Raw genomic sequence first — 15890 nt, 5'->3', positions numbered from 1 at the left:
AAGAGACAGGAATTGCTCTATTCATTTTACAGCCATGAAAACCAAGGTGGGGAGAGAGGGAAAACGCTCTGTCCCTGGCCCCCGAAGGAGCAGGGGAGGCAGCCAAGCTCTGCCCACCCACGTCGCCTCTGGTAAGCACTGGAGAACATTCCCTTCCCAAACAAACCCCACGAGGACGGGATCGCTCCTACCTGCAGCCTGCCAAATCCCGCCTAAGCTCTCAAGCCAGACCTATGTAAGCTCAGAGCAGCTTCCCCCCATCCAAGCCCTCGCTCTCGTTTCCATAGGACAAACGCACTGAATCCCAGCTCCAGATTTCGAGCAGTTCAGGGTTTTGGTTTCAGCAGCACCACGTGTCGTGATGTTGAAATATTAAGGATGGCTAATTACAAGGTGCACAAAGCTGTGGCTGCTTCTAATTAAGAGTTTCCAGACCTAAGTTTGCTCCAGCCTTTTCCCTCCAGCTCCCCAGCACATACCTTTGTAGCAGAGGTTGTTCTGGCAGCCTCCTCCATAGCTCGGTGGGCACTCAGAGCAGGGGCGGCCAGTCTTGTATGGGGCTTCTCCAATCCAGTTACCCCTGGAAGTACAGGAGCAATGCATTCCCATCAGACACCCAAATACCCAGCCAAGCCCCTGAGCTTGCCTGGTGCTAGAGGAGTGGATAAAATGGTGTTTCTGCTGTGCTCATCCTTGGATAGGGGGCTGTAAATGGGGAAAGACAGCTTGTCCCCATTCTTCCCACCCTGCATTGCCTGTTGTTCTCTTGCAATAACGCAGTGGCTGTCTGCCTGCTGCCTCCCATTTGCCTGACACTTGTCTTCTGCTCATCAGAAACACAAATCCCCCACCATTTTCTGCAATACCACCAGGCAGCTTCATGGGACAGGCTGGAGTACAGCTCTTACCATTTAAAAGCTGCTCTATTATCCACTCAGAACCATTTCCAAGCAGAAAACCACCAAAAATACGTGGACCCTCATACCAGATCATCTGGGAAGCAGAGAAGCACTTTGCACTCCTTCCTCACCCAACCCAGCCATCCTCAAGTCTCCAGTTTTCCCTCTGAGAGTGCAGTAACACCATCCTGGCCCAGAGCAGCTAAGCAAAGACTGAACAACCAGCCCAAGAAACCCTTGTAAGAAAAGCATTTCTCCTCATTTCACCCCCAGGATGACATTTTTAGGGGTTAATTAAATAAATTGCATGTAATATCACTTTTCCATTAAACTCCAATATAAACACTGTGATCTTAACATAAACAGAGGTATATCAATGGGTTACTGCATCTTCCTCAAAAAATTACCCAGAAAAAGCACTTTTTAAATGGTTTGTACAGCAGACTTTAGGGACTGAGAAGGTTGAAGGAGCCAGAGTTCAGCCCGTAGCTATGAACCCTTGGGTTATTGCTCTTTCAGCTGTCTCCACCTATAAGGCTAGATGAGGACAATGCTTACCAATGCCAGAGAGAAAAGATTAAGCAGAAGCTGAGGAAATAGAGTATTTTTCCATCCAGCATCCCTGAACAGATGATGTGCAAATAGCCCAGCCTGCTGCAGGAGATCCATGGGAGATGGTGTGATCCCTTATGGAATACAGGTTATTAAATCCCACCAAAACAGAATAATGTGCTTGGTATCTGACATGGGGAGAGGGGCTTAGACAACCCATGCAGATAGCTCTGCCTGGATCACACTATGAGCCACCATCTCCATGCCCACACATCTTTTTTCTCTGCATTATTCTGATCTCCAGAAGTCAGACGCTCTCCAAGCCACTCCACTTGTATATGGCGATTTCCCTACTTTTTAAATTGCCAAGGAATTGGAATGGGAATGTTTCTTCTGTTAGCCATTAAAGCAGAAAATATTGATTGACATTGCCAGGTAGGACACTTCTCCTGGACACAGTAGTCAGGAGCTGTGATTTTCATTTTGAAATCAAACCAATACATCAAGCTTGCTAAATCCTGACTGATGCAGTTATTTCACCTTTTTTCCTTCTTTCCCCCCCCCCCCCCCTTCCTTTAAGCCACAGGGAGCTCATCCAGGTTTGGGGTTTAACTCATTGCAGCTTCTTGCAGCAGGCCCCAGCTTCCTCCAGTGACTACTGCAGAGCTGGCTTTGCATGAAGCAGTGGTGTGTTTAAACCAGGAGCTGTTGCAAGGGGAGGTGGAAAAATGTGTTATGATACAGCAGCCTACCTGGCTGGCCCCAGAAGCTGCTGCTGGAGCAGTGTTAATCACCACCCCATCCCCTCCCAGCCTCCAGCAGCAAAGAGAGCAAGCGTCTCTTGGCAGTGCACACCAGCTCCATCCTGGCCATCTCCTTCGCCTCCTTCCCATGGCAGGAACATCAAAGCTCCAGCCTGGCCCCAGCCCCTCATTTAGTTTTCCAGGCAATGCTCGGAAGTCTTGAACCAGCTCTGTGCTGCAGTCTAAAGAGAAAATTTAAAGCCACAACCACCAGTCTAGACTGCCTCAAATCTCTTCCACAGACCCTGGGCTAGTTAAGCAACCTGCCAGTTTTAGGAAAGCTGGAGAGAGCCCAGCTCATCTGCCTTACTTTGGCGAGTAGTTGCAGACCAGGTAGACAGCATTCTCCCATATTTCTCCCCAGACATTCATCTGCTTGCAGACATTCACAGCACAGCCAATCTTGTTCGTCGTGGCCCAGACTATCTGCAAGTGCAATGCAGTTATGGGAGATAAGCAAACTATCCCACTGTGGGCACATGTTGCAGTGACAACAGGGACACGGGGGGGATGCAGAGAGCAGAAGTACAAAAGCCATTTGTCTCCTTTACCTGGGTGTAATGCGTGCACATAGCGCCGGTGCATTTGTCTGGGCACCACGGGTTGCACTCGTGAGGATACGGGTATGTGTAATCTTTAACTTCATCATACCAAGACTGGACATGGAAAGCTGGAGACCGATACCTGAAGGAGCAAATGTAGTGTAAACCATGAAGTTCTGGTTGAAGTTTTCAAATGATAGCCATACTGTAAGCCCAGATTTCTTTTTTATACAATTACCTAATTTTTATATTAAAGTTAAGGCAAGTTCCATTCATTGAGAAGGTGCTTAAAGAACCCAGTCTAATGAACAGAAAAAAAAAAAATCTCATTGAAAAACGTTAAAACTGTTTTTTTTCCCCCTCAAATTCACAACCTGGCCTGACTTTCTGTATTATTTATAGGTTTGACATGCTCTTCAAGTGACCTGAAATGTCCTCCTCACTCTTCCACACAACTACAAAAAACTTCTAGTTTGGCAGAAAGTTGTATTTTGAGAGTAAACACAAGTAAAGGTTTGCCAAACATCTTAAACCAAAAGCCAGCGTGTACCTATTTTACCACTGGGCAATTTGCTAAATCTGGAAGTAGGCTGGCAGTTAATACTGAAAGACCTCTGAAAGCGAGTGGGCTTTTCACACTCTCATCACTCCGAGAGTTGGTGCACTGTATAAATATCCCACCTTTTATTGCAGCAATTTCCCTCTACACCAAGCCCTAGCACACACTGCGTGTGCTTTGTGCAAACTACACATTAGATATTACAGCCTCCAGCAGCACTGATGCTACTTGTGCTGTTTGGGGTAACACAAACGGTGTTAAAACTACCTAGAGAAACTCATGCACCTTTTGTGTACACAGTGAGCAGAGTGATCTGCAGAGTCCGTATCTAAGCAGAGGAGCTCTTCAAATCCACGGCTTTTTATTGCTTTCAACAGCTCACATGGAGCAAGCAGCCAGAAATACGAATGATATCATTACCAACTGGAGCTTGCTCTTTCAGCCAACTCTTCATTAAAAATCATTCATTAGAAGTATTTCAAAAACATTCATCTCATGATGTCATTAAGTGAATACTTTCCGAATCCTATTTTACAGGAGAGGAAATTGAGGCAATCAAGTTATGGCCCGTTCCTGAAAAAATTGAGATAAAACTGATTTCTTTTTCCTCTCAGTTGACTGCAAAGGGAGCAAGATTGGATCTACCTCCATCAGTAACCCATGGCCATCTTGAACACTTGTAAGAGAGCCAAGGACAGCACGATCTTTGACTCTGTTTCAATGGATTAACCACTCTACTTTCCAATCATTACTTAATTCAGCCAACAAAAACAGGCCCGAGTTTTGTATCAGGCTAATTTCACACCAGCAAATTTCCATTGCTTTTAACCAAGTTCCACCTGATTTACAACAAACATAACTGCATTTCCACCCATCGGGGCTGCTGAGCACGTACAAAAATATTTGCTGTACAAAGCAGGATTAACCTATAGCAAGCTTAATGATAGCGGCTTCACAATAAGCAAATTTCACCATAAGCTGGAGAGCCAAATCCATTTGGAAGCCATAACATCAGCTTTCCTAGCTAGGTTAATAACTCCAGATTAAAAACCTTCCTCTGGAAATCAAAAAAAAAAAAAAAAAAGAAAAAAGAAAAACCTACAAAGTGTTTTCAGTAAAGAGAAACCAGGAGCTGGATAAATATGGGAAATAAAATAAGAAATTATTAAGCTGAGCCCAGACATCACGCCTAAGAAGCTTCAGCTTTGAGCAGGTCAGCATGGTGTCAAGAACCTCCTCCACCCTGAGTACTGAAACAGTAGGTATAGGATCAAGGGTTATGACTTATGTAGCTGTTCTTGAGGAGTAAGAGTCACTTGAAGCACATTACAGCTATATTCCCAGAGATAAATGGAGTAACCTGCATCAATGTTGTTTTACTGATGCTGGCTGCAGATGTTATCGCTATAACCATTTCTCCAAAGCAATAGCAATCAATGATCCCCAGCTTTTCTCCCATCTCCCTGGTGCTCTAATAAGCACCAACAAGGCAAAAGTTTCCCAACTTAGTTAAAGGAGGATCCATAAATTGCTCTTTGCAGTTAGCTTGCAGAACCCCAACTCTTACCTGCCCCAGTGAACTGCCAAGTTCTGTCCAATTGACCTGATGAGGGCACTGGGCCCATGGTCCCAGATGCACTGCTGAGCCCAAGCTTGGGCTGATCTTTCCAGTTCATCATCCCAAGTCTTCAGGGTGCAGGGAGAGAAAAGAACAGGTCAATTCATCATCTCAAGTTTATTATATCAAGAGACTCAACCAACAGCAGTTAGCTGAGAAAGACTAGATTACAGTTCACCCCTGGTGTTTGGCCTGTCCTTGTGAGGCTGGCACATTACAGTGATGTGCCCTAACCTAAAAGCAAGTTTCTCAAGATGCCATGGAAATGCAGGGCACTAAAAGGTCTATTATTTTTCATGCTTGTTGCTGTGCTTCTTAGTAGTTGCTTTGCATAGATCAGCAGATAACACACCTGGAAGAGCCCATCTAGACTATCCGTCCTAAAACGCAAGACAGGTGTTTTTCTAATCTGCTTAAAATAATCCCACAACACACCATTAAGGATGGAGACCCCAGGACTTCCTCTTTACACCTATTTCTGAGATCTGTAAGAATTCTAACATGCAGTCAGTGCTATGATGGAGTTCTGCACCATTTTCCATCCATTGCCCTTACTATTAGAACATTTCCAGGCTTCGCCATCAAGGGGAACTCCAACAGTGGTGCACTCCTGACCTCCTCTACCAACACGCCTTGAGATTTTTGACCCAACCTCTTAATCAAGGGGTGTACCACTCAACCTCTCCTTCCAAAATAACTACTGAGTCCACCAATGGATTGAGTCAATTCTAACAGAGGTGGCAAAGTCCCAGAGATGTTAAGCTAACATCATCCTCCCTGACACAGGCATCAGGTCAGCAGTGATGGATCCTGTTTATGTTCCCACTGAGGGAAGGACACTGCTATTGGAACAGTCCTCCCTGAGTATCACCTAGGTGTAAGCCAAATAAGAGCTCAAACACGATACAAAGGAAAACAGGAAAGCAGGCTTCACTGGTTCCATTCCCCAAGGGTATATTTGTTTTAAAGGCCAGACTTATTGGATCCAGTAGACAGTGCCCTAGATTCATTGTGTAATTAGTGACAGCTGGTCTATTCAGAACAATCTTTAGAGGACAATTTGTCAGAATTAAAATATTACTGCACATTCCTACAAATAAAACCAAAAAGAAGAGAGGTCTTGTAACGTATCTCCAGCCCACTCATATGCCAGCACATGATTATGTACTTGTTGGACTTTTACCATCACAACCAGCTGGTCTTTCCAAGTCCCATCTTCTCCAGAAGAAAAGCAACTTCTGATCTCAAACATATCAAAGGACCTGTCAGAGCTCATTTGGAGGACTGGAGGGCATTTAGGCTCTCAAACACATTAAAAGAACATCAAGAGCTCATTCTGAGTAAGCATCTGAACACAGTCTCAGGCAGTTATAACTGGGATGGGGAGGGACCGCACGTCTCTGGCTAAGATGACAGGAAAACGCAGTGTCTCCTGGAACTTGGTGTGTCTACACTATCTTCATAAGGCAAACATGAGCTCATCTAACTGAGCTAACAGCCCAGACCTCTGAGAACAGCTTATCATTAAGCACACTCGGCAACCTAGATTCCAACAACATCCCAGGGCTTCTCTGAGCTCATCAGCTTGGCTTTGAGCTGACCAGTGACCAAGCAAATCCATGTCAGTCTGAAAAAACCCGTGCAGACACACCTCTGACAGTGGAAATAAAACCATTTTCCGTCTCAGCCCTCCTGCTCCTTGAAGGTGCATGGGATCTGACCCACCACACACACGTTTCCAAACCTCTCTTCAAGCAGACTGTTGCAATTGTGCCTAGACACACAGCTTTTTGTGGTCTCCCACTTTCTGTGCTAGGCAATGACCAGCCACAATCCGCCTTCCCATCCAACACATAAGCCACAGAAACTCTCCAAAGATGTTATGTGCTGCTAGCTCTCGAGAATTCCTAGCAGAGTGTTATTCCCTGAAGCCTCAAAAGTGGAGGTGTTCCAAATCTCCTAATTTAATGCAGAGATGTTATTAACAACAGGCGATTAAATGGAAATTGATGCGAACATATGTGCTACATCTTCCTTTGATGCCTATGGGTAAAATAAATGAACTCGGACAAAAGATACTCCACAGGTAATTGGAAATGAGCTACATCTTTGAATGGCTTTCTGCTTGATGCGTACAGAAGCTCATTTCTGCAGGCATCAGATTACAAAGACATCCCATTTAAATCAGAACAATTATTTGCCTCTTGATTCTCAGACGTGAATGCGGTCAGGAGGCTGGAAGTATTTCAGAGCAATAAACATATGAAACAACAAAAAAGGAGAGATTTCAGACTTTCCCAGCTATGCTTTCAAGAACACTTTATGCCAGTATTCAAAGCAGTGTCTAGGAACACTAGTGAAGCCAGAGGGCCAGTGTACACCTATGCTCAGTTTCTTTCTCAAGCCGAATTGAGAAGCCTTTGTGCATGTGTGATTCCAAGTGATTTAGCACACTGACTCTATTTTTACTCCCACAAACTTGTAATGGCTTTTTGAAGTACAGCATACGCTGTGCATGTAAAATACACATGTGGCATACACACTCTATACTACAATGTGTAGGTTCAGATTAAATAAGAGTATATCCCACAAGGAGTCTACTTACTCAGCCTAACAATTAGTAAATCCAACCTCAGATACATGATTTGCAGTGATCATGTTGCTCATTTTTATCCTCACTTTAGACTTTTTGCAATACTGGCAATTGATATTTAAAAGCGGCATGAGAGTCCAGGGCTAACATGTACTGGCAGAAGCTTGGATATGCTTTGCTAACCCACACAGAAATACTACCCCATCCTGTCAGGGAAAGCCACCACCCTACACTTTAGAGGAAGGATGCATACCTTATACATGAAAACAAACTATTTTCCTTCCAGCGATCTGTAACGAGAACAATTTTGTTTTATCCAGATGTCTTTGGGGCCTCTGCAAGATTTCTGCCTTTCATCACTGCTGAAAGCCATCTGGCTAAGCCATCTTAAAAGGTCAAGATGTCTTAGGAACTATTATGTTCTTTCTACTCCATGCTCATTAACAAGGAGTTTGTTTTGGTCCTGGCACCGATCCACTGCTGGAACTGCTGTTATAAAGTCCAGTGCACAGTGAAAATGTTGATCAGAAAGCTGTTAGAGGGGTTAAGGTAATTCTGTATTTGATCAATTTCATCAGGAAGATGTGCACTGCTCACTCATTTTCCATTAAAACTGAATACCTGTGCTAGCTTTCAATTACTTTTACAATAACCAGCAGCAAAACTTTTCTTTCTTCATTTCTTCAGTCTGCTTTACCTTTATCCCGTATGTTTATAATTCCTTTCATCTCCAGATAAGTCATGGAATTCACTGTTATTGCTTTCTTATTAACAGTCTCCGCCAACTAAAGTTCATCCTGTAGTAGACATCTCTTTCATGGAATACATTAGCTCCCCTTGCCATTTCAGATCACTTAAATATGTCAGATATGGAGCTGTTTGAAAGGACTTTCACAGGGCAGTGTTTGGAGGTTGATGGGAAGAACAAGTTCTACCTACTTATCCACAAATTAGCACTGCAAGTCACCTGTGACACTCCTCACAGGCACCAAAGGAAAAGAAAAAAGAGTATCTATGGTACTAAAGACAAACCAGCCTCTTAAATGAGTCCAAATGAGAAATGTCCTATGCAGAACAAAGGATTAAAGTGAAATTCACATTCAGAATACACACAGCATTTTCAACTAATATTAGGTAAACACGAATACATGAAAGGCTGATTATAGCCTTTCCAAGTAGCACCATCTCATACTCAGCTTCTTTCTTCACAGCATATAAGGCCCTTTCATTTACCCTCAGTCGCCCATAAAAACCACTAGAAAAGCACACTGAGCAAAGGCAAATATGAAAGTGCAACCACGCTGCAAGTGTAAACAGCGGTTGGACAGTCCGCAATGGCAGCCCTCTCCGATCCTCAAAGCCAACCCAAACACATTTGGCTTTCTCATGCTTTGTGTTTACTCTCTGGAATTTAATCCAGTCACCTCCTCTTTGGCAGTACCTTGCCTGCAGGTTAGTGTGAGAGCTGGGAAAGAGAGAAACAAAGCACTGGTTCTTCGAAAGGCATTTGATTTCTGACAACAGTGGGATGGAAGACCAATGGTGTGAATGCTCTTGGGGACCAACTAACAGAGGGATGTCCTTCCTCACCATCAGCTGCCCTCCCTTCTCTTTCCCTTTTTCCCCTACAGTCACAAAAGGCAGGATTTTCCATTTGCAGCAGTCATTCCAGCACAGCTGGCAAACGATTTTATATCACATTCAGTGTACTTTACTTTTACCCTTTTAAACATGGTCTTAACAAATCATTAATCATTTAATCTGTCAGCAGCAGAACACAGTTGAAGTCAGACTAGTTTTGGTCATAACTATATTTGCACATTGGGAAAAGGCACACAAAATGATTTTATTTGCCTACATCATTTTCTGGCCCCGCAATATTTTGATGGCATGTCAAAAATAGCTCAAAGTAGGGTCCCTGGCATCAGGTGAAAAAAACCTATTCATCTGGATTATTGATGGTAAAGACATATTTCATACTCACACTTTTAAGTTCTCCCTCTGAAGTGGGAGAATACACTGAGCAAACTTTTATTTCGGTTTCCTGAACTACAAAAAGCCAATAGCACTGACCCATCCACCCATGAACACCCAAAGCCTTTCCAGCTATTTCCAGTGCCTCACACTCACTACAGATGGAGCCACATTCCTCAAGCCCTGCTTCTCTAAGGTCCTGAGCAGGTTCCCAGCAACATCATGGATGTTTGGACCACAGTGATAACCTCTTGATCAGTGTTTGAAAGAGGGAGATGATGCCTCCAGCGTTGGGTGGCAGCTGATGGCAACCCAAAGACCATCAGAAGGTTCTCTGAGCAGACAGCGGTGTCCTGAAATGGCAGTCACAACAGTCTGAAAGCTTTCACAGGGAGAACGTGGGTTAAACACTAGGGAAAATTTGATGCTTTTATGACATTAAGGTAATGGAAGAACCTGCTGAGGCAGGCTGTGGAATTGCCATCACTGGAGATGCATCCAGGGTTGGGCCAGACGCTAGTTTATGAATAATGGAACCAGCCCTGAAACTATGCATCGGATGGACTTGGTGACCCATTAGCGGTCCTTTCCAACCAAAACAGTTCAATGATCTAAAGCATAGTTCACTCTGGAATGAAACTGCTTCAGGAAACCTCTTGAGAAAAACTAACTCCAGGGGAAATTTGCTACAAAAAAAAAATAACCTATATTTTAGAGGAAATTTGCTTCTGATTTTTGTGCAAGGAAAATTAGAATAAAGCTTTAAAAGGTGTTATAATAAAGTTAGGTATCAGGAGCTGGACTCACTATGTATTCCATATTAGAGGCCACTGGGTACACCTGACCTCTCAGCTTATTATGGAGCATCAGTATCTCCTGTCTGTCAGAGAATAAGATGGCTCTCTTGGATCTGGAGTTAATTCCCCCGTCCTGGTATTTACTCAGAATGCTCTCCAGGTGACTTGAGTTTGGCAGGATGAAGCATTCAGCTGCCTTTGCCAGGAGCAGCACACATCCCAGACGAAGGATCCAGTGCAGGGCAGGATTCATGTCTCCTCCTCTATGAAGACGGAGATGGTGGTAGGTTTTCTTGCAGGGACTCTTGCAGTTCAGCACAGATCTGGATTTTGGGGAGAAACAGGCAGATTTATGCCAGAGGAACTCTTGGTGAGTATGACCCCCCGCGATGAAACCACACAACCTGTATTTTTGCTTGGAAAAGAGTAGTGCTGACAGTGTACACAATTACTGTTCACCCCAGTGACAGGAAGACCTGAACAACACTGTAAGTGATGGGAACTCAGTTTATTACACCAGGCAATCCACTGATGTTGTGCTGGGAGCAAGCATTGCTGAGGCACTGCCATGGGTGCCTTCTCCATCATAGACACCAAGAGTGCAGGTGTCAGCCAGCAGCACCAGCAGCTCTGAACAACCCCACCTCCTTCAGGTGGGAAGTATTTAAGCCTATTTGCCCATATAGCTGTTAGAGTGGAGAATGAACACGAATGAAAGGGAAACTAAACTTCCCAGCAGGCCGGATCGCAGGGGTCAGACATCAGCAAGGGCTATTTCTGCCAATAGACTCCAGCAGAGCAGCTGCCAGACCCTGTGAAAGCGGCTGTTTATGTGAAATGTCACCGTAACATCGAGCACCAAAATCCCTGCTGGCCACTGACGCACTGGGGTGTTCTCGCTGACGCATCGCTTCACAGCGGGTGGGAGCATGGCCAGCAATATGAATTATGGCAGGTTAGGAGAGAAGCCAAAGCACCCATCCAACCCCAGCCAGGAGATCCCATGTATGCTCCGTAGCTGTCAGCACCGAGAGCTTAGAGAGATGGTTCTGATTTGGTCATTGCCAGGTTTGAACAGCTTCCTTTAATCCCTTTTCCTTGCTCCACCTGCCATTTCCAAACTTCCTTCTTCTCTCCCCACCCTGACTCCTCCATCTAATGAGCCCCGTGTGTCTTGGCTGGTTTTATTTAGATCATGATCTATTCAGGGAAGGAAACATGTGCTGCTGTATTGCTCTGCAGCACCTAATGCTCCTTAGGCAGAATCTAAGAGCCACTAAAGGAGAATCAATCTGTCTGGACAATAAGCATCCATACAGAAAGTGCAAGCGCATCGTCTATCTTCTCAGCTTCCACATCCCTGTCCTCAGCACTGGGTGAGGATCTGTTTTTGACACCACTGTTACAAGACACACAGAAAGCATTCCTACATAGGAACAAACCCCAGATAAACAGGAGTTATTCCAGGAGTTTCAGCCCAGTGACACAGGATTTAGACACACTGAGACTGGATGAGCTGGAAACCATCCAAGGCAGGGAACAGCATTCCAGCTCCCAGCTCAAAAGCTGCACTCAAGCATGAAGTCCCAAACCCCTGTTCCCCAGACCCAGGGTGACAGTAGCAAACACAAGGTGCTTTACATTAAAAAAGACATTGAGAACAGCAAGAACTCCTGAAAACCTGTTGGCTGTCAACATCAAGGAGATAAAGTCTCCATTTGAGCCTTCTTGTACTGTATTAAGGCAGATGAAAACCAGCTGCCTTCAGTTTCTCTCCAGGAGGAGCATTAAAGCCTTTGCCTCAGTAGAACAATGCAGGAATGCAATTTGCTCATTTAGTTTAGGCACCGGCTTCTCATTATCTGCTGCTCTGCAGAGCAAGTCGAACACACACGCCTTGTCCCCAGCTCCAGGCACACCTGAAAGACAGGACGTTCGGTGGCATCGGGACAAACACTGCTTTAACCTCATCCTCTTCTCAGCCCTGCTCGTTGGCAATCTCTGCCCCCCACAAGCAGCTTTCTAACCCAGCTACAGAGGGACAGGGGGAGGCAACACGAGCAGTTGCTTTTGTAGACTGTCTGACCCAAATTCAGGGAACAATTCCTACTTTGAGGCACTTCCCTAAGCGTTTAAAAATAGATGCTCTGCCACAGCCGTTCACAATGCGGCCATTTAGCGCAAGCAGTTTGAACTGCAGCCTGCCCTGTAGGTAGAGCAGGCAGGAACAGACAGCTAATACATGCTGCAGTTGTACCCCTTCATTTGGCCGGGTGCCCTTTGCTAAATAGGAGCCCGTATCCACCACCCATTTAAGGCAAACACTGAACTTACAGAAAGGGCAGCTTGTAGGAAAGTCAGCTGTAACATCTGAAAGCCCAGAGGAGCTGCCCCGCTCACGGATTCACAACAAAGCCAACACGTCTGGTTCCATGAGCAAGCCAAACCCTTGCAACAGATGGTGCATTATTCCTCGGGATATTCTTCCCTGTATCCCGTTTGTGACACTAGCAGCCCTCTAAAATAAGGTCACTTTAGCACTACCTTCATTTCACTTACGGAGTGCAGGTCCCTTCCTGTGCTTTGGCTCGAGGTGGGGAATGCTGAGCATCCAAAGGAAGGATGATCAGAGAGGACTGGGGATTAAAGAGCCAGATTAATTGGAAGCAGCAGAAAGATGCTGAAGTTTCAGAAAGCTCTCATCAATGGACATCATAGATTTCAGGTGTCCAGCCTCATGCCCTGGTGCAACGCAGCACTTGGGCGTGTGTTAAAGTGGGACAAGTGCCCTGGTGCGCTGGGGCCGTGCCTCTGGGATTTATCAGGAAGATGGGGAATTCACTGGGGAAGGCAGAAATTATGTTGGGATTTGACATTATTCAGAGAGAATTATCAGCTGACAGTCAGCTGAGGGAGCCTCTGCTGTTGTTTCCAAGGGTGCAAGAGGAGCATTAGCACATCCCTTTAAACGCATCAGGCCCTTGATACTGGTGCCAGGTAAACATCTGGGAGCGATCAGAAATGAGTGAGTCAGCAGAAACCAGCTCCTTGATGTGCTGTAAAGCCTGTCCAAAGCTGGGGACAAAAGGGAGGCTTCTTTTTGGGTCTGAGCAAGTTAAACAGTTAAATAGACTTTGGAAAACACTATATTTAGAAAGCTATTTCCCCAGCTAACGGATGGTGTCTGCACTGCACAGAAGAGTTGGTAGTGTCTGAAGCCTGGCATGCAGCTCTGCCTGCTAAAAAGCCACATGCAGGCTGACTTCTGCACTTCATTATGTCCCCACTTCACCTTAATCCTCACGGCTATTGATCTTTAACTGCCTTCTCCAGTAAAGTATACAAGTGGATGTCTACTCCTTGGTTACAGATGACATTTGCAGTTAAAGCCTCCTGGGACCTGAGGAGTTATACATGGAACAAGCTGACAAGGCAGGAAAAGGCAAAAGTTAGCTCGGGATTACCAGCAAAGCATCTAAACCAGCAAAGCAGAGGGGAATCAGCCCGGGAGCAGCTTTTAGACTGAGTTTACGTGGGATCAGCTTCTACCCCGTGCAAAGAAAGCCGGCAATAAAGCCACAACATACTTAAAGCATTAAACCCAGGTCATCTGTTTAACCAAGAAGCACACATCTTTAGCTTTGAAGAACTGCGCTGGCTTCAAAAGAAAAGCAGAATGACAAGTCCCTTGACGCAGGACATAACACTGCACAGAACACACTACAGATTCAGCATCTTCGAGGCCACGGGCCAAAACATCTGGATCTTCCATTACAATCCGCTCCCACAGAACTGAAGTGGGTGAGTTTCTACGCAAAACCACATGGAAAACCCACTGGTAACAGACACAACATGTGGCGACACCGTGAAATTCCTTTTAGACAGGGCTTAAGAGCAGAGCTGAATAAACACAGGCTTCCTGCAGCAGGGTAGGTGTGCCCATGGGTAGCCAGCTATTAGAGGCTGCTGCAGCATCCCTTAGATTGTTTCTGTGTGTGTAGAAACCCACTCCTGTACTTGCAAACTCCTCCCATTCATTCAATATTAATCTTGCAGTAACCTCTGCAAAGCACACATATGGGGAGCTCACACAGTGCTGTGCTACTGAACACATTGCAGGCAACTTTTTGGAGCAGTTACTACAACTGCTTTCTGAATAGAGACATTTCTTGCACAAACCTCCCCTAAACCCCCAAAATCGCATCTCAGAAGCAAAGACCAAAGCTTGCGATTACCTTGCTGAGTACTTCCAAGTCCCAAGGAAATTGTAGCTTCTCCAAGCCTGGAAAATCAATTCTGTATCTGAAGTATTTAAGCTAGGAGGAAAAGGATGAAATCAGCCTCAGGAGGCGCGAGATGTACAAGGTCTCAGCTCAGCAGCTCGTACCAACTGCAGTCTCACAGAGCTCCCCAGTGGTATTTATGCTCTCCAGGCAAAGAGGACAACCCTGGATCATCCTGTTTGGCAACGGGCCTGTAGTAATAAGGAAAGAAGGGAAAAAGAAGAAGGGGGGGGGGGGGGACCAGAAGGAGGCAGGAGCAAGGAGCAGAGGGGTGTTGCTTGGGATCTCAGCAGTAAGGAGACAGTCATTGGGGCTCAGCAAATTAGGACCATCCTCCCAAAGGCTGTAACACCACATGCGGGGAGGGGGAGAGGAGGAGGAGTGCAGCCAGATGATCATATAAAAGGGTTTGCTTTGCTTTCCCCTGCAGTCAGCTCTTGGGCAGAGCTCACAGCCCCACGGGCATCTTCTCCGTCACTGAGACGGACCCAATGCCTCGGTGAGGGGCTCCGGTGGTGAGGGAAGGGGAACTCAATAAAGGGGTTTTCCTGTGAGAGATTAAATCCATCTTGGCTGCCAGGTCAGCCATTTCCTGCTCCACACAGGGAAATCCCATGGTAGTCCCGCTGCTCCAGGGCTGACACAGCTCCATTGGATCCCAGGGCAAAGCAGGATCCTGGCTCTGGCAGCAGGGCTGACCTGGGATCCAGCCCTTGGGTACACCACAGGGCATCCCCTTTTTCCCCAGAGCTGGTATTTGCTGGGAATCTGGATATTTACCACCCTCTGCAGCTTGCTCCCAAAGCTGTCCCGGTGCTGGCATTCCCTGCACACACCCATGGTTCAGGGGACAGGGGAATTAAAAGTTAGTGGCACATCTAGGCAAGGCTCACCTCCTCCTGATGCTCACAAAACCCCAGCTTCACGCTAATCTCCATCCCTGTGTTCACTGTTGAAACAGGCTTTTACTCACTGTGAAAGGAAACGATTGAGCAAAAGACAAGCTGAAAGTTCCTTTTTTTTCTTTTCCTGTTTTGTTTTGTTTCTTTTTAAGTAGAAACCAGGAATAATTAAACCATTATCATGACTAACAACATGAGCACATCACAGCACCTCTGCTGCAGCAGCCCACAGCAGGATGCTGCGGTGCGCAGTGTCTGGAGTGAGCAGGTCCGAACATCACCCCTCTACCCGGGTCCGTTGGGGTCCCCATGCCCACATCTCCCCCTGCAACAGCCCAGCACAGAGGCAGAGGAGCACCCACCTCCTG

The 15890-nt window shown here is 45.8% G+C and overlaps 1 protein-coding gene across 1 annotated transcript in view; it reads right to left on the bottom strand.

The window, feature by feature from the left end:
• CRISPLD2 (cysteine rich secretory protein LCCL domain containing 2) overlaps positions 1 to 14821 on the bottom strand; it is a 30755-nt gene extending 15934 nt beyond the window's left edge. Inside the window, exons 1-6 of the mRNA XM_061357924.1 lie at positions 14573 to 14821; positions 10348 to 10660; positions 4923 to 5041; positions 2806 to 2938; positions 2565 to 2680; positions 480 to 580 (exon numbers count right to left, since the gene is read on the bottom strand). Of these exons, the coding sequence (XP_061213908.1) occupies positions 480 to 580; positions 2565 to 2680; positions 2806 to 2938; positions 4923 to 5041; positions 10348 to 10590 (712 nt within the window). The 5' untranslated portion in view covers positions 10591 to 10660; positions 14573 to 14821. The remainder of the gene's footprint in view (positions 1 to 479; positions 581 to 2564; positions 2681 to 2805; positions 2939 to 4922; positions 5042 to 10347; positions 10661 to 14572) is intronic.
• Between the last annotated feature and the right edge of the window lie 1069 nt (positions 14822 to 15890).

The sequence above is a fragment of the Neopsephotus bourkii genome, unplaced genomic scaffold (genome assembly GCF_033783945.1).
Source record: "Neopsephotus bourkii isolate Nb327-2 ecotype Australia unplaced genomic scaffold, CSIRO-AGI_Nbou_v1 NB_926, whole genome shotgun sequence".
Lineage (NCBI taxonomy): Eukaryota > Metazoa > Chordata > Aves > Psittaciformes > Psittacidae > Neopsephotus > Neopsephotus bourkii.
This window is presented reverse-complemented; position numbering and strand designations above follow the sequence as displayed.